Source organism: Meriones unguiculatus, chromosome 6 (assembly GCF_030254825.1).
Source record: "Meriones unguiculatus strain TT.TT164.6M chromosome 6, Bangor_MerUng_6.1, whole genome shotgun sequence".
NCBI classification, from domain to species: Eukaryota; Metazoa; Chordata; class Mammalia; order Rodentia; family Muridae; genus Meriones; species Meriones unguiculatus.
In genome coordinates, this window is record NC_083354.1 from 64,836,932 (window position 1) to 64,860,229 (window position 23,298).

The 23,298-nt window shown below is 44.8% G+C and overlaps 2 protein-coding genes across 10 annotated transcripts in view; one reads left to right on the forward strand and one right to left on the reverse strand.

The window, feature by feature from the left end:
- Nucleotides 1-855: 855 nt before the first annotated feature.
- Nucleotides 856-20,414, reverse strand: Zswim9 (zinc finger SWIM-type containing 9). 5 transcript variants are annotated; one of them, XM_021659853.2, is made up of 4 exons: nt 20,323-20,414; nt 18,860-19,143; nt 11,065-11,377; nt 856-3,558 (listed from the first exon to the last, which is right to left on the reverse strand). In XM_021659853.2, the coding sequence occupies exons 1-4, from the start codon at nt 20,407-20,409 to the stop codon at nt 1,591-1,593; spliced, it is 2,652 nt and encodes an 883-aa protein (XP_021515528.2). In that variant the 5' UTR covers nt 20,410-20,414; the 3' UTR covers nt 856-1,590. The 5 variants fall into 5 exon arrangements, with proteins under 5 accessions (XP_021515528.2, XP_060241534.1, XP_021515529.1 ...); XM_060385551.1 differs by having other exon boundaries at nt 20,277-20,336; XM_021659854.2 differs by lacking the exon at nt 20,323-20,414 and adding an exon at nt 20,142-20,266.
- Nucleotides 20,415-20,472: 58 nt separating this feature from the next.
- Nucleotides 20,473-23,298, forward strand: part of Lig1 (DNA ligase 1) — a 32,889-nt gene continuing 30,063 nt past the window's right edge. Inside the window, exons 1-3 of one of the 5 annotated variants that reach the window (XM_060385549.1) lie at nt 20,485-20,693; nt 21,371-21,488; nt 21,957-22,030. In XM_060385549.1, the coding sequence (XP_060241532.1) occupies nt 21,966-22,030 (65 nt within the window). In that variant the 5' untranslated portion in view covers nt 20,485-20,693; nt 21,371-21,488; nt 21,957-21,965. Of the gene's footprint in view, nt 20,694-20,750; nt 21,148-21,370; nt 21,489-21,956; nt 22,031-23,298 lie in introns of those variants that run through there. The other 4 variants (XM_021659852.2, XM_021659851.2, XM_060385550.1 and 1 more) reach the window with 4 other exon arrangements.

A 23,298-nucleotide genomic window follows, 5' to 3' on the forward strand; every position in this document is an offset into this window, starting at 1 on the left:
TGCTTAAAGGCTCAGCCTCAGAAAGACTGGGGCTACACTGAGATCTCGTATCTTATGCTATCCTAGTGTGGTTACTGGCCAGCTAATAAAGACTTTCTACTGGCTTAAACCTGTGTCTGAGTGGATACCCCACAGCACTGAGTACTCCAATGGGACAAAGGGGTGCTGGGCCATTTCGTTTTTCCTCTGGATCTGTGTCCCCCACACTCTCCCAGAAGCCATGAACTCACACTGGAGACCAAAATAATGCTGTTTATTCCAATCTCAAAACACAGTTGTTGTTGTTCTGTGTGTGTATGCGTGTGAAGGTGAGAGAACTTTTGGGAGCCTGTTCTTTTTTTTCACCATAGGTTCTGGGGATTGAATTCATATCACCAGGTTTGCAAGGCAATCATTTTAAAATTTTAACCTGCTGAGCCATCTCTTTGACATTAGAAGTTCTTCAGATCCCATTTTTCTGCTCCTCCTCAGTGTAGGTTTCATTCCACAGTTGCCTAAGGTAGTTCGTGGGTGAGCAGGCCTAGAATCATCTCATTTTGGAATATCTTAGGAGTAAGACAATCTTTCCTAGGAGTCCTGCCTCCATTTGAGAAAACTCCATTGGCCAGAATTTGGCCAAAAGTTCATTTTCAAATTATTGAGAAGACTTTTGCATGGTTAGATGTCTGGAAATTGCCATGATTGTGAGGTGGTTCAGAAGGATGAGCCATCAGTTTTCCTAGTAATATACTGTGAGTCTTCCATTCATCTGGCCCTAGAAGTTCACTGACAAAAAGAATAAAGGGGTGCTGGGCCATTTCATTTTTCCTCTGGATCTGTGTTCCCCGCACTCCCCCAGAAGCCATGAACTCACACTGGAGACCAAAATAATGCTGTTTATTCCAATCTCTAAGCACAGTTGTTCAATTACTTCCCTTTGCTCTGAGGCAGTAGTTAGCTTGTCCCACCAGAGAGCCATCTCCCCTGAGAAATGGCCAACTCCCCAAGTCATACTATCATCTTCTTCTCTTCCTTTGTTTTGCCATCTCCTTAAAATTTTGTCTCTTCCCCTTACCACCCTCTTCTGTGCTTCACTTCTGCAGTCCTGTTTCTTGCCCTCCCTTCTATCTTTTCTCCATTTCTCCTCTAGAGGTCTCCTACCTTTTCTTTTTCTTCAGTTTTGCTCATTCTCCCACTCCCATTTCAGCCTTGTAGTCCCTAAGGTTCTCAGTCTTTACTCCTGTTAGTGCCCCCATAGCTTAGCTTCTTTCTGTGACCTCCACTGTGCCTCTCCCTGCCCCATCTCTGTCCCTTTCTTGTCTTCTGTTTTGGCTGACCCTATCTACACCTCTCCTCATTCATTCCTTTCTTCCTCAGAGCAATGTGCTCTGGCCATTAGCACTTCCCATAGGTGTGACTCCAGGATCTCAGAGATCATGGCCAGCATTCCCTAGGGTATAGAGGAAGAGGGCCAAGAGGAGGTCATTAGATGTCTCAGGAGGTGATTAGAAGGGCTGGGGTGGCCCACTGGGCATGAGCCCTATTATCTTTGGGATCAAAGAATATGTTCCTGCCCTCCATTCGGAGGGTATCAGGCAGGGATACACAGGGTCAGGGTTCCTGAGATCTCCCCCAGCAATCTCTGAGCAGGTCCATGTGGAACAAGGCTGCCCCTGTGAGGAGACGAGCAGCAAAGAGGTGTCTGCAGGGTAGGCGTCTGGCAGCATGGATTGAGCAGCTGCAGTGAGTCAGGGCCCCATCCAGGAAGAAGTCTGAGGTGCCATCCTTAAGGGCAAAGCCAGCTCCAGTCCAGTGGAAACCACGGGTCCCATGCTGCCTAGCAAAGGCCAGCTCCTCTGCCACTAGGTCTCCCAGCTCTGGCCCACAGGCTGCTCGGAAATTGGCTAGTGCCTCACAGTCTACTCCTTCATCTCTACAGGGGCAGCAAAGCCTCTTTGGTTCCCCTAGGCCTTCTTCACTTCCTCTCTGTACTGTTTGCTCTGTGGCCAGTGACTCAACTCTGGTCACTGCCCATTCTGGATTGCCCTCCAGCACAGTCCGCACAGGGGTGATGCACGGTGCACCATTCCCCACCCCTGAAAGCCTCTCACCAGGATCTCCAATCTCCATCTGCTCTCCATTTTTGGACCCCACAGGTTGGGGTCCCCCTCTGTCTCCATTCACTACGTCTGTAGCTCTTGTATCCTCCAAATGAACAACAACGATGTCCTCCAGGCCCCGTCTCCTTTTGACTCGAACTCTCCCACTTCTCTCCTCAGCAACCTCTGGCCTTTTCTGCTCCTCGCCTCCCCACTGGAGTGCTCTCTGATCTCCTTTTTCAGGGAACAATTCTAACGGCTTCTCCATATGAACCTCCCTCCACTTTCTAGTGTCTAGCCCCTTCTCCATTTCAAACTGAGGCCCTTTCCAGTCTTGAGGTTTTAGTGCACGTGCCTTCTCCTGCTGTAATTGGACGTCCCTCCAGGGGTTTCCTTCAAGACTCTTGGCCTTCTCAGACTCAATCTGGGTGCCTCCCTGATCTATGGACCCTAACACCCTAACTCTTCCATCCTCCATCAGGGTTCCCCTCCAGTCTCTGACCTCTGGTCCTCTCAAGTGCTCTTTTTCCAGCTGGGTTCCTGTTCCTTCAGGCCCCCTCACTGTCTGATTCTCCAACCAAACTCCTTGTCCATCTCTCAGATGCAATCCTCTCCCGTTCTCACTCTCCTGCCCAGCCCTTCCCCAGTTGCGGGTCTCTGCACACCTCACCTTCTCTTTTTCCATCCTATTCTTGGGCTCACTCTCCAACAACACTCTGTCACCATTAACACCCTCAGAGGCTGCCTCTCCAGTCGCATCAGCCCACTGCATGGCCACTAGGTCGCGAAGGCACTGAGCCACACTGTGTGAGGGGCTGAGGCGGCGCAGGAGTCGCCTGCGATGACCCCGAACTAGAGCACAGGCATCCAGGTCACGGGTTGCTTCATAGGCCCGGAAACGTACCCACATGTCGTGGCGGGGTGCCCAGTTGTGTTCAAAGTATCTGATGAAGGCAGTTGGAGCCTGTGAGCGCAGCTCAGCCAGAGCCTCGCTGTATGCTGCATAGGATTTTGAATCTGCTAGGCGGCAGAGGAGTGGCCACAGGTCTGGATCCTCCTGGCTGGCACCGCCCAACTCCTGTGCCTTACTGAAGAGTGTTTCCAGACCCTGAGCGCGACAGATCTGCACGCGTGCACAAGGTAACAGCTGGCGAACTGCGCGCAGCTGCCCGGCCACCTCGGGCCCAGCTGTGAGGCAGCGTACCCGGCCTTTGACGTCGGGAGCGCTTTGCAGCAGGGAGACCAGCATGAACCGCAGCAGGCTCGGCGTGCCGGGGCGCGCCACGCAACAGGCAGCCTGGCGCGCGCGTCCAGCACTGTCTATACACAGCACTGCCATTAAGTCTAGCGCGCCCTGCAGCCCGGGCAGTCGGTCTACCAACAGGATGCGTGGAAAACGCCTCAGCAGCGCCCTGGTGCGCGATGTCAGAAGGAACACAGTCTCCACCATCGCTTGGTCTTCCACAAACACCAGCTTCACCTGCAGGCATGGGCAGGGAGGAACGAAAGAGGTCAGGGGACACTGTGTGTGAGTATGCGCGCGTGCACGACCTTCCCTGTTCCCAGGATACAAGCTTGGTCCTCTGCAGAAATGAGAATCCATTCATTCATAGATTTGCACAGAATCTTTTGATTGGCAAGAGGCATGTTAGAAAATAAATACGAGGTGTTCTTGTAACCTAGTTGCTCTCTGGGGTTTGCGACCAGGACACCCTGATCCAATGTCACAATATTGGGACTTGGTGACATTGTTAGCCCCTGTGATACTTTTGAGTCTTGTTTGCTGCTGCTGGAAGCGGAATGTTATTAGTCCTTCCTGCACCAAGCAGCTGTCTACCCAAGGGCCTTGGACCACGGCTGGCAGCAGGAACTGCAACAGACAAACAGCCACCTGGACAATCCCGCCCCCACTCCCTCTGCCCCAATCCCTTTCTACCTCCCCGTGCCTGTTGGAGCTGAGACTCTGAACTTGCTTAGACAAGCCTCCCATGGAGTCCCCGCTGCTTTAGTTTGAGGGCCACTGATAAGCAGCAGATTGTGGAGGCAGATTAGATGATCTTGATTTGAGCCTCCCTGCCCCACCTCATGGCTTGATTTTACCTCTTTGCCTCAGTTTCTTCTTCTAGGAACTGACTGTTCATTCCTCCCAGCCCTGAGAGAGGGAGCAGCAGTAAAACACAAAGCTTTCTAGACCAGACTGCCCAGCCTGAGGTCCTGCACTCACTTCTTTCTGGCTGAGTGTTTTTTGGCAGCTTGCTTCACCTCCAAAATGTCATCTACAAAAATATCCACGGTAAGTCTTGGGACTAGAGGGATTGAATGCATTAATGAGCGTTGTACATTGCTTGGTGCAAGCAATATCCCCATTATTAAGAAGTGAAAGTACTCTAAGAGTCCAAGTTCACAATGACCATATTGATTATTTGCTCAAAGACTCCCATCTCACCCCCAAGACTAGGTAGCCTAGGTTGGTCTCAAACTATGTAGCTAAGGATAACCTTGAACTTCTGATCTTTCTGTGTCTACCTTCTAAGATTCGGGATTGCAGGCCTGTGCCACTACTCTTGGTTTATATTTAGGTGCTGGGCATGGAACCAGGGAGCCACTCAAGCAAACACTCTACCAACTGAGCTACATTACCAGCCCCAGATCTCTTTACATTCTGGGCCAGTGGCTGGGGAATCCTTCAGCCAGTTTCCATAAAAAATAACCTGCATTGGTGAAAACAGGATTTGAATCCAATTTAATCAGAGACCTCTCCAAAGCCATTCTTCCATAATTCAACCTCATCCTGCAAGACTATTTTAAAAACAGTGGATAATGTTCAGCCTTCACAAAATCTACTAAAAAAAATGTATGGACAGACTTGAATAGCTGGCTCAGTCAAAATAAGGACCTGACTCAAATCCACAGCACCCACATAAAAAACAAAACAAAACAAAAAACTGGGCACAGCTGTTTGATTGTAACCCCAGCATTGGGAACCAAAGACAGGCAGATCCTGGGAGCTTGGAGACAGCCAGACTAAATGAAAACAGCAATTTTCACTTCAGCATGAGATCCTGTCTCAAGGCAATAACATAGTAATAGAGGAAGAGAGGTGATCTGCTCTGGCTTCTGCATGGATGTGTGTACCCTTATGCTCAGGTACATGAACACACACAACCAAACCTATTATTTATTTAGTAATAATAGTAAATAATAAATGTTATTTATTAGCAAATAGGCTTGATAGAGTCCAAAAGAGAAATATATTGCTTTCTTAGCCATAAAGCCATACACTTAGCACCCCAAAGGGTACTGAGATTCAATATATTTTAGGAAAAAAACATGTAATAAATTTATCATTGACTCAGTTGACTACAATGTTTTCTGACATTACTTTTTATTATTTTATATGTATGTTTTTGTCTGTATCACATATGTCTGTACATCACGTGTGTGGCTGGTGCCCTTGGAGGCCAGAAGAGAATGTTGGATCCCCTGAAATTAGAGTTAAAGTTGTGAGCCTCCAGGTGGGTGCTGGAAATTTAACTGGGTTCTCTGGAAGAACCCAGAGAACCCAGCTAGTGCTCTTAACCACTGGTTCATCCCTCCAGCCTCCATTATTTTACACTGAATCTACTTAAAAGATATTCAACCCACACCTGCTGTATCCAGTAGCATAGCCACATGGAGCTGTTTACAATACAATTTAAGCTGTGTCTTTTTTGTTTTAAATAAACAGTTAATTTTGAATATAACATGCTTTCTGTGTTCTATGACTCTCAGTGAGTCACTGAAAGCCAGAGTGGTCAAAAAAGTCTCCAACCAGACTAGAGGAGTGACTTGCCCAAGTCTTGGGGCTAGCAAGTGGTAGTTCTAGAAGAAAGGCTCAGGCCTTTAGGAGTGGTGGGGCAGAGTTGGAAGAGATGTGTAGGTGGCAGTGGGTGTGCTGACATTTGATGAAGGTGGGACTATATACTGTACACTAGATTAGTTTTCTTCCAAATATTTTTGGGACAAGCATGATATGCAGTGCACTGCTCTAGGCATGAAAGAGTATAAACAAGGTGCACTGTAGAGGGTATATGTGGGACAGGCAGAAAACCAAAGATAAATACATGTTAAGTTGATGCTTCTCAGTGAATGAAGTGCTGAGGAATATTAGTCATGCACAAAACAGCTTCTCTACCAGGCATTTCTCCAAACCCTTTAATAATCCCACAAGGCATACACTGTAATTACTCCCTCCCTCTTTCAGAGGAGGAAGCAGAGACACAGAGAGGCCAGTTGCTTGCCTGCAGTCATCTAGATAGTAATTGGCAGAGTAAGGCTTTGAGTCTATGTGGCTTGGGCATAAGGCCAGACTCACAGGCTCTGGCTTTGTGCACAGTGGTGCATCTGCAGAGATGGAAAAGCTCAAGAAACAGCACTTACCACTGCCACTCATGCCTTCCTATATGCAAGTACACCCTTTCCCTTTCACATGATCAGATATTACTCTCCACTTTGTCCTGAAGGGGAAAATGAGGGAGTTACAACAATTTCTACATATACAGGGCCTCTTACTTTCTGTATTCTTTCTTTTTCTGTCTCTATCTCATTGTTGTGGAACACTGTCATCTAGGCATGACATGACATTAATCTCTTTACATTTTACCAGCTGTACACAAACACACACTCTATCTGTTGAGACCCACATAAGATTGGGCCCATGATGGTGGTGAGTGGCTCATGAGGAATAGCGTTCCTCAAAGATGTGTAGGCTTTTACTGCTTACTAGGAGAGAGACATTTTCTTCAGTTGTGTAGCTCCTTGTAAATTGCTTCTGTAATCCTAAATAAACTCACCGGTTTACTAAGCTAGAGTTGGGTGGAACTGCATCTTGGATATGTTGTTAGTGTCCTATCCGAGGAGAATAAGCATTTGTTTATCTCCTGAGGAAAAGTTCACACATTCTCTGATACACATATTTAATCCTCTCCTCATGATCCTGTAAGTAGTGTCTGTTATTATGACCTTCATTTACAGATGAACAACTGAGGCTTCAAGAAACTAAGTTACCTGTTCATAATGTGTTCACTATGCCACAGCCAGTAAACAACACAGCCACAATGTATGGGAAGAGTCTAGGACCTATTAATTGCAACAAAACAAGTTGCCAGCTTTGACTCTATCCACAGCACCAACCCCCTCCACCAAGATGGCTGATGTGGTAGAAACACTGGCAAACCTGGGGAAAGTCTTCATGACATGGCCCCTGTCTTTGTCCTTTGCCAAAATGTGCTAGTTATTTCTCCAATCACTATGACCAAATACCTGTTAAGAAACAACTGAAGGGAGAAAGAGTTTATTTTGGCTTACAGTTTGAGAAGCTACAGTCCTTCACAGCAGGGGTGAGGGGATTGTGAAGTGGCTGGTAACCTGTGACTGCAGCCAGGAAGCAGAGCTCTGACAGCAAGTTGGGCCAGGCTATAAAGTCTTAAGACTGTGTGCTGCACTTCCTCTAGCAATGCTTCACCTTGTAAAGACTATACAGTGTTCCAAAATCGTGTTACAACTCGAGACCACATGTTCAAGCACATGGGCCTAAAAGGAACATTTCACACTTAAACCATGACAGGTGACTGCAGCTTTCTCCATCCTGGGCACTTAGTATTTTGTTCTTCATGTGCTTTGCACGTGGGTAGCATCATGACTTTCTTTGGTCAATGAAATATAAAGAAAAGGGTCAGGTACTGAGCTTTCAAAAAACAATCTCTGCTATGCTTTACAGTATCAGCAGTGTCCTGCAATGGTGTGTGTGTTAAAGGCTCATGCTCATGTGGTACTCCTTGGAGCCTTAGGGGCAGTATTTAGTTCATTGGGGGTATGCAGCTGAAAGACTCTGACCCCCACCTGTCCTTGCAGCTTTTCTGCTTCCCTCCTTGCCAGGGCCTTGAGCAGCTTGCTCTGCCATGTTCTTCCCACATGATGTACCACTATGTCAGAGGCCCAAAGCAATGAGGCTACTGGTTCTTGACCCAAATCCCTTAAACTGCGAACTAAAAGAGCCTCTTTACTTTGTAAGTTTATGGCCTTGGACATTTCAGGATAGTGATGTAAAGCCAAAGCATTCTTACTTAGAAAACTGGTGCAAAGTGAAAGGAATATAAGAATGCTGTGTATCTAGTCTTGGGATGACAATAAAGAACTCCTTTTCAGATTACTTAAGTGTTTATAATATAGAACTCTTTTCAGAGTACTGATATGCTTTATAATATAGAACTCTTTCAAAAGAACTTACAAGTGAAAGAAACTGGGTGAGACTATGCAAGGGGATGGACTGAGCACCTCACTCTCTTCTCAACGTCTAAAGACAGAGAAGAGAGAAAAGATGACAGTTGGAAAACTTACCTTAGAAGATGACAGTTGGAAAACTTACCTTAGAAACTGGAAAGCAGGTGAGGAAACTGATCATCATCCCACCCACAAAAACTATGAACCCTAAGTGGGCTAATGGGGAGTACTAGAACCTAATAGCAGAGTCCTATCAGGACCAGCCAATACAGGATTTTTTTCATAAGACCAGATGAGGGCTGTTGGAAACCCTGTGATTCTCTTCTCCCCTCAGGCTATCACTTTTCCAAGTGACTAGAGGTTTATTCTGTAAACAGGGTAAGTGGAAAAAATTGCTGGCCTTAGGGACAGCAGGCCCACCTGAGGATGAAGGAGGGAGATCCCAAGCTCCATGTAGGGTAGGCATGCATCATGCTGACTGCCAGCTCCAGTCTCTTCCCCACATAGCTGCTAGACTCTGGCAGCCTAGCCTTCACCCCCAATCAGTAGGTGGGAAGACTTTTCTCAGGGGACCTGACCAAGCCCCAGAGAAAGAAGGAAATTCTTGCATTCTTCAGCATGCAGGTAAGACAAACCATTTGTGTGCTAGGCATGGTAGCCTACTACTGTACTCCCAGCACTCAGGAGGTAGAGGCTAAATGATCAAGAGTTCAAGGTCATCCTTAGGTAGACAGCTAGTTCCAGGCCAGCCTGAGCTACCATGGACCCTTGCCCTCAACCAACCAACCAACCAACCAATCAACTAACCAACCACAACAAAAAAGATGCAAATGATGTGTAGAATAGACAATACTGTTGAGTGGTATGTGCGTGTGTGCAGGTCGGGGAGGATTATGATTAATAGAGTTTTAATCAGCCAAAAAAGAACAAAAAGTCAAAAAGTCACTTGTCATTTACAGGGACACAGATGGGCCTTAAGAACATATTAAACAAGTCAGACTGAAATAGAATTTTCCTCTCATAGGTGCAATAAAAAATACACAGAATGAAAGTTAAGGAGGGTTATTAGGAAAGAGGATATGGAGTATAACATGAGGAGGAGGAGAGAGGATGATGTGGGTGGTGACTAAGGTCCAAATACGTAGTACACTTGAGTGGAAATCTTGTGAACTTATAGCTTTGTGCAGTGGATATGTTCTAATATATATATTCTAAATATATATACATATATATTTAAATACAGAAATGCAGACTTACCTGGACATGTACATCTCTGTGCTACCTGATACAAAAGCTGCATGTGAAGAGGTCTGTTTAAATTTAATTACTTAAAAACTCCAGCTTTGGGTTTGGGAAATGGCACAGTTGGTAAATTTCCTGCCACTCAAGTATAGGGATCTACACTTAGATGTTTAGAACCCACATAAAAAGCAGAGCCAGGTAAATCCCTGAAGTTCATTGGCCAGATTGCTAGCCTAGTCAAATTAATGACTAGGTTTAGTGAGAGTCTGTCTCAAAAATTAAAGGGCATGGGCAGTGAGGTGGCTCAGCAGGTAAGAGCACTCACAGCCAAGACTGAGGACCAAAGTTCCATTCCTGGGATCTATATGGTAGAAGGAAAGAACTGACTCCTATAAATTGTTCTCTGATCTCTGAATGTAAGCTGTGGCATGGGTACACTTGCATACACACTCTCCAAAAATAACTATATTTAAAAACCGTCAACCTCATGTATACGTACCCCCCATCACAACCAAAGAACAACAATAAACAAACAAACAAATCAAAACGAACCAAACAGTCAAAGAGCCAACCAACAAAAATCCCGGGTCCTTAATCATGTTAGAGTCAGTTTCAATGATCAAGAACATATGAGGCCAACGGCTACTATATTGGATAGCAGAAATAAAATTAATTAGTACAGAAAGTTGGGGTTGGAGATGAAGTCCAGAGGTAGAATGTTTGCCCAGAATCCTCCAGTGAAGGGTTCCTAGCATGGCTCAGTGGGAGAATACTTGACTAGACTCTCCAGTGATGGGTGGCGAATAAGGCTCACTGGGAAAGCATTTGCCTAGCATGTGGTAGGCCTCAAGTTCTAGCCCTAGGAGTGCAAAAATAAACAACAGACAGTAACACATTACAATCTCTTTGCACACCCTTAGTTTCTACTGCTTTACAATAGGTTGCATTCCTCTCATTATATAGCACAGCTGCTGGGGTAGAGAGTTCAGGGGCATATCCTGGGTCCATTCATTAAACAATTGAGTATATATTTTTCATTTGTATAGTCTAAGTTGAAAAAAATTAGATTTTATCTTCCCTTGATTGGGTCCTCTTCTTCTTAGTACTCAACTAACAACCTATGTGGGCAATTTTGTTTTTGCCGCTAGAACTTCTGCAAGGCAGCCAACAGCCATATATTTAATGCTCAGCCCATTAAAATGGACTCAGACCCGTATGGTACCGGTTTCATTTCAAGTGCTAATCATCCATGCATGTCTGGAGCTCCAATATAATGCAATGCAGAATAAAAGAGTTTGCACAAGACAGAAAATTGCTGCTGGACAGCTCACAGTAGAAAATGTTCTGCTGCTGCACCGTAAGCACCCTAGCAGTTGTTTACTGAACAAATTGATGATGTGTGGTGAGAGAGAAAGAATGAATGACCAACGAAATCCGACAATGTAGGTCTTCCGGCCCAATGCTGCCTCTTGTGAGACCTTACCTTGGCCTCCGGATCTGTGCGGAAGAGCCCCTCAAGCACTTGCAGGGCATCCAGGACCCCATGGTCTGGGCCCTTGCAGTGGGACAGCAGGCGACGCACATCAGCAGGGGCTACAAACTGCTTGGAGATCTGGTTGGTGATGCGGACCGGCAGGCAGGCATTGGACAGTAAGTGACCCGGGCGGAAGTGGTAAGCAAATTCACGTGGGCAGGCAGGGTGGGAGTGGGTCAGCTGGCACTCAGACACCACGAGTCGATCCCGCAAAGGGCTCAGCTTGACAGTGATGAAGGCAGGGCAGCTTGGCTGAGGAGGCCTGCAGGGGGAACCATTAGCACCTCTGTCACAACCCTTGGTGCAGCCTTAGTTCTCTCAGTTTGTTCAACCCCACCCCATAACCCCCATTAAATTTCAAGGATAGAGTGGAGAGGCTTAAGAATATACCAGCTGGGTGAATTTGTACACGTTTCTGTGTTTCATTTTTTCTGTAAAATAAAAGGCAAGTGATAAAGCTTTTCCTCATATGAACCTTGAAAGGATGATAAAGAACTGGTATGCTTAAAACCCTCAAAAGACTGAAACAGCACCTACAATAAAGTAAGCACTACACACTGGTAAAGTCTTCATCTATACATCCAGATCTGTTAAAAATAACCTCATACCTTGTTATATTACTGCCAGAGATTTTTTGCAATAAAATATTTTAGAGGCTGGAGAGATGACTCAGAGGGTAAAGACACTTGCCACGAAGCCTGATGACCTAAGTTGGATCCTTGGAACCCACATGTTGGAAGAAGAAAATGGACTCCTGTAAATTGTTCTCTGAATGCTACACATGTAATAAGTAAATAAATGTAATAAAATCCTATAAAAACACTTCAGATTGTCTTGTATCTCCTTTTGGTTTCACAAAACCATATCCAGATGAGACCTTAATGAATTCTCCCTTCCCTTTTGTCCTCAGAGGCAACCACAACTTGTAATTATGTATTTTGCCTTGCCATGTTTTCAAAGCCACAAGCAATAGATGGCAGTTTTCTGCTTCCAAGCTTTGTATACTCTGGCTAGAGGTAGGAAGGTCACCTGAGTCCAGGAAATCCAGACTAGACTGGTCAACACAGCCAGGCCCCTTCTTAAATAAACCAACAAAAGAAAAAAAATCTTCAAGAATAGAGACTGACAAGATATGTCAGTCAAGACAATATGTCAAGTTATGTAGTTCCTGACACTGATAAAAGACACTTTGAAGAACCAGGGTGGTACCAGCCCTATACCTTACAATCCTAATCAACATGACTGCCTGCATGTGGTCACCAAGAGACACTGATTGATATGTATACAACAGGACTATATATACCAGCCAGAATCTGACACCCAGACAAACAGCCACACACTAAGAAAACTTTGATATACTCTTTTTTTTAAAAAAAGTAACACCAAACAACATTAAGAACCAACTAATCATTACCATCTCCAATATGGATGTACCTCAACAAGGCCAGGAATAGAAGAGCAACTCATCATGGGGTTCCCTTATACATTGTATTTAATGGCAGACTAAGTTCACCTCTACTGTTAGACTAGACAGCAATGGGTTTTGAGTGGTTAATCCTAGGAGAGAGGATGTGTGGAACTGGTTGAGCTTTTTTTTCTTTCCCTTTAAATATAAGGTTTCTTTGTGTAGCCTTGTCTGTCCTAGAACTTGTTATGTAGACTAGGCTGGCCTTAGACTCACAGGAGCTCTAGGCTTTTTTACACATGACTTTGGACAAAGTCATCATGTTGAACATTCATAGTGTGTATAGTTTCCTATATGTGTGTTACACTCTGGGGAAGTAGTTTAGTGGGAAAATTGATAGCCCCTCACAACTGTCTACATCCTAGTCATCAAAACTATGTGTCACCAACTGTTGTTTAAGGGACTTTTCAGATGTAATTAAATTAAGTATTTTGAGATGAGACAATTCTGGATTATAGTGGCCAAGAGGGGGTTGATACCATCACCAGGATCTTTACAAGGGAGAGAAGAAAGTGAAAGACCCAGAAAAGGAACCAAAACACTTGTGTGGGATACAGAAGCTAAAAGGGTAGAGAATAGTTGTCCTTGCATCTCCAGGGGTATCAGAAAGTCAAGGTTACCTTCAGCTACATAGTAAGTTCAAACTTACTCATAGTAAGTTCAAACACAAACTTCTATATGCGACCTTGTCTCAAAAAAAAAAAAAATGAGTATAAGTCACCATTCTTGTGGTAGTTGGTTACAAAATAGAGGACAAAGCCGGGCAGTGGTGGTGTACACCTTTATTCCCAGCACTCAGGAAGTAGAGGCACGTTGATCTTTGTGAGTTCCAGCACAGTCAAGGCTACACAGAGAAACCCTGTCTCAAAAAAAAAAAAAAAAAAAAGCCAAAACTAAACAAAACCAAAATAGAAGAGAAATACAATGGACACTCTCTGTGCTTCTTTTGAAGACTGTTAGATTTTCCCAGGCTTTCACTTGCTAACTATTGCTCCGTGATATAACCCGGCAGTCATTAGCCTCAGCAGATACTCTGATACCTCTCTGTGTGAGTGAGATTGGAACAGTGGTTCTCAAACTGCAGAGGACAGCCTGTTGCATGAAATCAATTTCAGGAGTTATAGTCAGTATTGTAATGAGTTAATGAGAATAGGAAATACAAATCAATAACTGGGTTTGATCCCAGTATCTTAAAAACAAAACAAAACAGTATTTTCATAATATTTAAACTGACAGCCTCCTGAAAGAGGGTTCAGCAGTATTTCTCTATGGAGTAGTACGATACCAACTTCTGCAGGTTTTACCTATAGAATAATGGTTGGCAAACATTTTCTGCTAAGGGTCAGATAGAAGATATACTGCAAACAGATACATGAAAATATATGCAAATGCTTGCAAATGAACAGTGTGTCTGTGTTTCATTAAAATTTTATAAAAATGAGTTTCAGATTGGATGGAGCCCAAAAGCTTCTTAGCTTGGGGGCCCTTATAACATAAACAGCCTGTTATGTAGTTAGGAAGTTATGGTTTCTTGGTAGTCTAGTAAATGTAAGTAGTGAATGCCCCCCAAATGGTCTTTCATTGTCTCCAAATCACTCCTGAGATAGCTGATTGTCTTTAGGATCAACAGCATAATGAAAAACTATCATGAGACACCTCTTTCTTTTCTCCTACATGTACTCTCAAAAACCCGAAAGATTAAAAAGGAAAAAAAAAAGGAACTTTCTCCCTTATTTAAAATAATAATATGAAGTTAGAAATGTAATACATTTTGGTATTTGAGACAGAATCATGCTGTGTAACTCAGGCTGGCCTTGAACTAACAATCTCCCTACCTCAGTGCTGGAATCAGAAAATTCCTAGAAGAAAACCAAACATATAGGGCCCACAATGGTATTAGCTGAAAGCAACGTGCAGCTATATTTGATCTACCAAAAATGGCACATTCCCAAGATTGCACCCAGTCTATTTTCTAGGGTGAGTTCATAGTCATTTGCTAGAATCTGGTCTGGTCACTTTGAGACTGGGTGGTTTCTTCCTTTATGTCAGATCTTCATTCAGGGGATGCCACCATATCAGTGAAGCACCCATCTTGCCAGAAAACACATATCCATTGTGGGGTCTCACATGACAAAATACAGATGACTCAATGTGCCATTTTTAGCAAGACAGGGGTGGGTAATGCCAGCAACCTTGAGTGCAAACTCCATGTGGATAGGAATTACCCATTTTACCCTGGTCACTTACAGCTGTACATGGCCCTTAAAGTCCAGCAAATATTTACCGTGTTTTCCCTCACACCCATCAGTTCTACTGCAGATGCCCCAATTAAGAATCAAAGTTACTTAGAACCTCTACCCCCAAATCATCTATACTGTGTTATGTACACACTTTCCTTGTCATGTTCCCCAGCAGTACAACAGAGTTAAACACATGCATGCAGGCTATTATAAATCATGTAGTGGTACTTAAATTTCACAGGAAGATATACATGGGTTACATGAAAATGCTACAATTTGAGCACCTGTGGACTCTGGTATTCTAGAATCAATGCACAGATACCAAAGACAACTGTATATACCAAGTGAATCATTGAATCCCACCTAACCACCTGGCAACACATTCAGTGACCATTCTCATCTCATCAAAACCACTTACCACCATACCCTGAACTGTCATGTTTTCAAAGTGTCTCTGGACTATTCACGTTTTTCCCATCTTTACAGCCACCAGCATTCTTTCCTCTGTCATGAAACATCTTTTGCCTTTCAGATGAACACCAGGCTAGGATAGATTCCAAGACATACCAGAGTGACAGTGTGAAGGATGCACCCCACTACATCTTAAGACACATAGACTGGGACTCTGTTGCCTGCTCCTCAATCACCTTCCCCTGGTGGGGTGCCTTGCCAGGAATTGTGGAAAAAAAAGCAGCGAGTCCTGATGAGACTTGATAGGCTGAGGTCAGTTGGTAGGGGAGGAGGGGTATAATATGAAAAAGGGAAGGAGGGTGGGACCAGGATAAGATTAGGGAGTGGGCTACAATTGGGATGTAAAGTGAATAAATTAAAAAAAATTAAGTTAAAAAAAGACATATGCTGCACATATGAGGTATACAAAACAACTTTCTTGACTGGACTAATGGGTTGATCCCCAGAACCAAGAGACCACCAGGGTACTGGAATAATTGACTCCTACACTGACAATTTATTATTGAAATACAGGTGGGTGGGGCAAGATAGGATAGAAATTAGAAGCATGAGCTTTGCAATCAAGACTGTGGGATCCAAGTCTTGGTTTTCCCACAGCATTATGTGTATGGGTCCTTGTGCCTTGGTTTTCTGATCTGGAAACTGGGCCTGACATACTGCCATTCTTCCAGGCTTGATGAAAGGTGTTCAGTGGTTACAGAGAGGGTGACTAAATATTTAACAAATGGTGGTTGTTATTCCCAAACATTTTTCTCTTCCAAAAGGATTCAGTTTTCACCTGTTTAGTGTTCCCCTCATATTTATTAAATTAAAAAAAAATAGTGTCAGGCCATATGTGGGGCTCAGAGGATAACTTCTGGAAGCCATTTCTTTTCTTCTACCATCTGGATCCCTGGGATTAAACTCAGGTGGTCAGGTTGGTGGCAGGCTCCTTTACTCAGTGAGCCATCTCACTGGCCTGACATAATCTTGCAGATCTTATGGACTGTTTTTGAAGGCTGAGGTATGTTGGGAAGGGTTAAGGAATACTGTCCTGCAGAGAAATATATTAGGGGAAACAACACTGGTGCTGGAGAGCTGGAGGTATATAGAGGGTAACATAAGGTCACCGAATCTCTGGAAAGTGGGTTATTAAAATAATCCCCAGGTACATACTCCTTGACCTTTCAACCATCCTTTAGGCCACACCCACATGGATGAGACTTTCCTAAATCAGCACTGACTGCTCACAGCCTTTTGGAACTCCTCAGTATCCCAAGGATGAAGCCCTAATCCCTGGACCCAGCCCTGACAGGTCCCAACTTTTACACTATCCCTGCTGCAGACTTCACCCCATGGCCTGTCCCTGGACTGTGGTGCCAGAGCGGCCCTGCTTTAAGCAACTGGGTAGGGCAAGTGCAAGAGCTCAGAAATGATGAGTTCAAGTCACAGCCCCCAAACTAGCTAATCCCCCACCACAGAGCTTTCCACCTAGAAACCAATGTTTCTGTTCAGTGGGTCATAAGGCTCAAATTCAGGACCATTTTCTCTCTTTACAGCCATGCAACACCTGTCCAATGGCTTTTCCTGGCATTTGTAGAATACCTGGGATAGTAACTACAGATAGTAAACACCATGTGTTAAAAACCTGTACATGAATAAGGATATAAATAACACTTTCTAAGGACTGTTTTTTTTTTTTTTTTGGTCATCTCTTCTAAGAAACCTTCTAGAACCACCCCTAAGATTTCAAATATAAGATGGCTCAGTGGGTAAAGGTGCTTGTCAAGCCAAGCCTAAGGGCCTGAGTTGGATCCCTGGTACCCATTTGGAAGAAGAGAACTGACTCCCTCAAGTTGTACTCAGACCTCCAAGCCTAGATTGTGGCATGGTCCCCATTTCCTACAAAGTAAATACATGTTAAAAAAAAAAAAGATTTGAAGTAGAGTGGATGGACCACTTTCCTTTTCTCCACCTTTCATCTCTACCCTCAACTTGATTCTTACTACAATATGTGGCTATCTACAATTTCTCTCTTCTTTCCATTCCTCCAGTCTTTGTCTCCTTGGTTAGATTCTGAGTGGTTCAGATAATCAACTCTGGTCTTTAAACATGCAGTATTCACATAAAAGGTACTCAGTAAATGGCTGTTAAATGTTGAATTGGCTCCTCTTAGCAAAGGTAAATTCTGGATTAAATTTGCCCCTTTTGCAAGTGCTCACTCTAGACAGTTGTGAGAAGACATGTTTGATGCTACTCTGAATTCCAGTTCTAGAATAAGGAACAATCGAGAGCATAGCTCCACAGCAAATGTTGAAATACCTCAGGTAGGAACAGCTGTGGAGTGCTTACTCCATGTGGGGATGCCCTTCCAAACAATTAACAGGTATTAATTCATTTATTCAAAACCTATTACATAGACATTTCTGTGTTCCTTGTTTTCCAAATGATTAAACTGAGGCTCAGGAAGGTGAAGTTATTTCTTCCATGACTATAATCAGGTAGACACCAGGCCCAAGTTTATAGCCCTACTTTGGTAACAACTATCACTTAACTGGCTGCCCTGGATGTCAGGTATGGGGTAAATCCCTTCTTTCATATGCACATATAGTCATACAATGGTCTTCCGAAGCAGGTATACATGTGACAGCCCTATTTCAGGGATGTGAAAACTGAGGTTTGGAGGCATGAAACCCACTGCCCAATGGTACCCCACTCCAGTAAACAGTAGAGCTGTAGCCTGGAAGTCCAAACACAGAGCCTGCATTCTGAGGCACTCTGCTCTTATCAATGGCTTCAAACTAATGTTCTCTCTCTCACATACACAGGTATCAGACAGGCAGGATAAAACAAGCATAACTCTGAGTATGATTCAATAAAGAGAAGTAGAATAGGGGACAAACAGGAACTGAAAGGCTTATTTCAGCAGCTGACCATTTACTATACAGAAGCATGGTTTTTTTTTGTCCTATAATCAAGGAAGACTGAAGACTTATCAGTGAGAACTTCCCTAGCCCTAAGTGACTCTTTTTGCCTATTAACCACCCCTTCGGTGGCACGACCCATTTGCCAGGATTTACCTGCAAACTTATTCTTTTAACATCAATCTTCCTGGCTGGTCAGAAAGTTACAGATGGGCATATTTTATGCCCAGCTCCTAGCACAGAACCTGGTTTTACACTGAAGAGATAGCTTTTTATGGCTTTCCTCACAGTTCAGCCTTCAAGGCTGCTTTTCATAGGTGTGCAAAACCTGGCTCTCTTAACTACCCTGGCTAGCTCTAGTATTTGTGGAACCAATTCTTCTATTTCTTTTTACCTTGTTTCATTGTGTCCCTCACTCTCTCTGATGTCCACTAGTAGATCCTGTATATCAAGCCTGGGTTGTTTTGTAGTTAGTATATTTATTTCCTGGTTTGGTTTCTGTCTCAGTAAGCATCCTTCCTTGAATCTGTCCCAACTAGCCTCTCTGTACTTGACAGAGTCAGTGGGCTTCTCTCCCTGGTATTGAATCTATGGATAGGAAGCTCTCTGTCTATATCACTCCTTGTTCCCCTCCCCCTGCAGGGTCACAGCTCAGGCTCACGCACCACACTGTGGACTGGTTGGGCATGCGCACATCCTTGCACACCAGCAGCACATAGCTGTACTTGAGCACGTGGATAAGCCTGTAGAGTGGGGGCGTGTTGGCCCAGGGGCTGCGTGCCACATGTGTGGAGCTCTTCACCGAGAAGACCACCAGCCGCTGCTGGCACCACTTGTCAAAGAAGCGGCTGAACTCAGCCCAAGAGAAGAAGGTTCGATCCAACAATTCCTGTTCTTCCTTCTGCACTGCTGTACCTGGTGGGGGTTCTGTCAGCTCCATCCTGGGGCCCTGAATGAAAGTGGGGGAGAAGAGTTGGACATTATACCAATCTCTACCCATTTTCCCTATTTATAGACTGTCTTATCAACTACTGATGCCTCAGATAGATCTCTGGGCTAAAAAGTGGTTTAATTGTTTATTTTCTAGACAGGACTCTCCATCCCATTTTTGTGGTCCACCTGTTGCTTTCCTAGATTCAGTTGACCCTTAATCAATTTTAATTCTAGTCCTAGCTGACTTAGATGTGACCTCTATGTACAAGTAGAATCACTTTGTCCAAATATTTTGTCTTCAATATTTAGCTGTGGACATATTTGTAGATGTATTCCTAGCTTCTAGCTAAGATTTCTCCTTCCAATGTGTCTTCTACCCCTGGTGATAACTTCTAGTGGCCACATTCATCTAGAATTCCTTTTCCCCCAAGAGTCTAACCCGTATCTATCCTCTCATCCCAGGCATATTCTTCATACACCTTCGCTTCCTTTTCCCTAGATATGTCAGATGTGCAACTGTGGCCCCTCTGTTACACTGCCTGGAATTGCTACATTGACCTGTGGCTTATGCTTCCCAGAGATGCTCTTATCTCCATGTGTTCTCTTCATGTCCAGTTACGGATCCTTTGCCTACAGGCATCCCTACAGGCACTTGTGGCAAATTCAACTCAGAAATGTCAGCATTCATCTTTGGTTCATACTCCTAAGACTTACTCTCCTCCTGGGCCAAGTTGTATAGCCCTCTTTCCAGCAATAGCTACAATTCTCAATGTATGTCTTCGTTCTGGGCTTGTCATCAGATGCGCTTCTTCACCCCTAATGCTTGGCCCTCCCCAACCCCCAAGTCCCGCTGAGCCTTCTCTCTCTTGCGAACCCCTTTCTATCCAGTTCCCATCTCTTCACACCCTCCCAGCACGTCTCTCTGCTGCCCTTCCAGGCCTGACCAACCCACACAGTGGTGCTACTCCACTCCTTAAGCTGTGCACCCTTCCCTCCCCCTCCCCCTCAACTTACCTACCCAACCCCAAGCGGCGTCCACCTCCCACAATGCCCCGCGCCCAAGCCCGGCCCGGCCCTTGCTCCCGGGATGCCCCGCGCGGTATCCCGCCTTTCTTCCTGCGATGCCTAGCAAGGTGGCTTTTCACCAACCCTTCTCTTCTCCCCGTCTGTCATCCTTACGACCCAGCAGCCTCACCGGCTCATCCACAGGCTGGACAGGCTTGGGGCCGCATCCCAGCATGCTGTGCGTGACAGCGCCCCTCCCCTCCTCACTCTGTCCCATTTCCAGGCTGCCTCACGCTTTGGGGACTACAACTCCCAGCAGCCTTCGGGCGATAGTGCGGCGCGCGACACCCTCACGCTCCGCCCTCAGCCGTCTTCGCCTCCGATCCCGCCCGCCAAAGTCTGCGCGCGAAATCTGTGTGGCGCGAATTTGGGTTTTCGGGTCCAAGTGGCTGAACGAGCGAGTGCGGCGACCGGCGAGGTGACTTGAGAGACAGGTGGGTCATAAGCACGTGGCTGGGGCTGGAGCTCGGGTCGGCGAGCAAGGCGGAGCGCTTGTCGCAGGTGAGCTTCGCTAGTTCCGGGGTGTGGGTAGAGGAACGGGCGTGGGGACATCGCGGCGGCCGAGGGCGCAGGGGAGAGGGATAGCTAGGAGCCAGGTGGAGGAAGGGCCACGGACTGAGTCGTGGACCAAGGCGACAGCTGGCTGGAAAGCGCCGGGCGTCTGCCGGGGACTGGTGGAGGCCTGGGAGGGGGTGAGCCCTGGGTGAAAGGCCGGTGGTGGGCGTGGTCGTCGGAGTTAGTAGCGCCTATAGGGGGAGGGCGGCCTGGGGCGGGAGGGGAATGTTTACAGTGTACGGAGTTTAACGCTAGACACCAGCTGTCAATCAGTATAGGATGCTAGATGTAATGGGTCCAGGTGTAATGGGACGCTTGCAGTGAGAGCAAGATGACGTCACTGGTCAGCTAGAGGTCTTATTTATTAAAGATGAGAGAAGCTTGGCGTGTCAAGAACCAGGTGAGCTTGGCTGTCAGAACGAGGCATGAGATAAACGGGTTCTTAAAATTGGGTGTTTTTCCTGAAGAGAAAGTTCATGTTTCTAATTGTAAAGCTATTTTCTTTGTGTGTATGTATTTATGTGTAACAGGTATTGTGCATATAATGTGTTTGGTAATGCACGAATGTATGGGAATCCAGGTCCATGTGTGCAACTACAACTCTACCTATTGTCTTCAAACAGGGTCTCTCACTGACCCTGAAGCTAACTCACTGTTCTGGCTAATCTGGCAGTCTGGCTAGTGAGCTTCTGGGATCTGCCTTTTTCCATCTGCCTCCATCCCACAGTGTTGGGTTTACAGGCATGTACAACCATGCTTGACATTTATTTATTTATTTATTTATTTATTTATTTTAATTATTTATTTTTTTACTGATAAAATAAAGCATTCTTTGCATCTTCATTAGGTGTATTTCTACATCTAAATAATGTTATATGAAAAATTGTAAAAATTAAAACAACAAGAAATATAAAGTGATCACTATCACCAATAAATTGTCAATACAGCCTTTATAGGCTTACTTATATTGTGCATTCCTACATCTTAATTGTGCTGCATAGACATTTATTTATTTTTAATATGGTGCTAGATTAAAACTCATGTTCTTTTGCTTTTATATGAAGCACTCTTACCCACTGAACATTCTCTGCAGGCCTGCCCAGTTGTATTTGTTCTTTCATTTCCTTAAGAGTTGTCCCTTTACCCTCAGGTCTTAGTCTCTGCATAGCCAATGTCCTTAACAGCTAGTTCTTTGGATTTCTTTTTCAGGTACAACAGATGAGAAAAAAAGAACAAGAGAGGAAAGGGGAGAATTCTGCTGCTACCATGCAGAGAAGCATTATGTAAGGTCCCTGCCATGCTCCAGGCACTGTGTGTTGTGATGTTTCCTGGAAAAATGAGAAATGACATTCTCATTTGGTGCCAGATAGGGCACCAAAGAAATGACAAGCCAAAGAAATGGTTCTGTCCAAGTTTAGCTTAGTGAACCAGTGAGTTTATTGATATCACTTATAGGAAAGTTGGTGCCTCAGAGGCAGCAGTATCATTCCAAAGCTAACTCCAGCATGGGTGATGACTTCTGAAAGTCGCATCCTTGGAGCTTTCTGCTCAACCTTCAGGCAGCTCCACTGAAGAATCCCCTCACCCCAGCAATTGCTCAGTTTATATAAACCTTGGGGAGCGACAAGTGAGTCCTATAACGTTCTGAACCTCCTCAGTGTCTTCAGCATCCCAATTCTTGAGCTCCCTTCTCCCTGTAAGAGGGAGAATCCATATAATACACTCTCCAAACCCTGGCCTTTTGGCTTCAAATCTGCCTTTTCCTAGGGAGACTTCAAGTTGAACTTTACTAGAGTTAAATAGTTAGGAAAATGGGAGATGGGATGTGGAAGAAAGGTAATGCCTCAGTCAATTCACTTATTAATTTTTAGTTGCAGGGTATGGATCCCTACTGCATTGTTTCTCAGTCTTCAGTTTTGTTTCCTGGGAACCTATGGCAATGTCTAGAGACATTTTTGGTCCTGATGATTTAGGGAGTCTGCAATCTGCTTTTGATATCTAGTGGACAAAAGTTAGAACCCCCTCAGTGTACAGGACAGTGTCAGCGGTAGGTTCAGAAATCGTGTACTAATGAAAAGTAGCTTTAAGGACATGAGAGGAAGATACTTGGTTTCCATAGTGACAGGCTTGATTAGATTCAGCTATAAAAATGTTGTCCTGGTCTATCTCTGTGGTCAGTTCTGTTACATTTGACATTTTTATCCTCAGGCTGGTTCTCCCAAGATTACCAATCCCAGGGAAAAGAGTACCTCTCTCCTTTATTTATTTATTTTATTTTTATCCACCATACATTATATCTGGACCACAGTTTCCCCTCCTTCCGCTCCTTCTAGCCCACACTCCCTACCTCCACTCTCCTCCAGATCCACTCCTCTTCTGTTTCCCTTCAAAATAAGGCCTCCCAGAGATACTAACTGAAAGTGGCATAACAAGTCTAGGCACAGATCTTCATATCAAGGTTGGATGAAGCAACCCAGTAGGAGGAAGAGGGTCCCAGAGAAGGCAAAAGAGTCAGAGATATCCCCGTTCCCGCTGTTAGGTGTCCCACAAG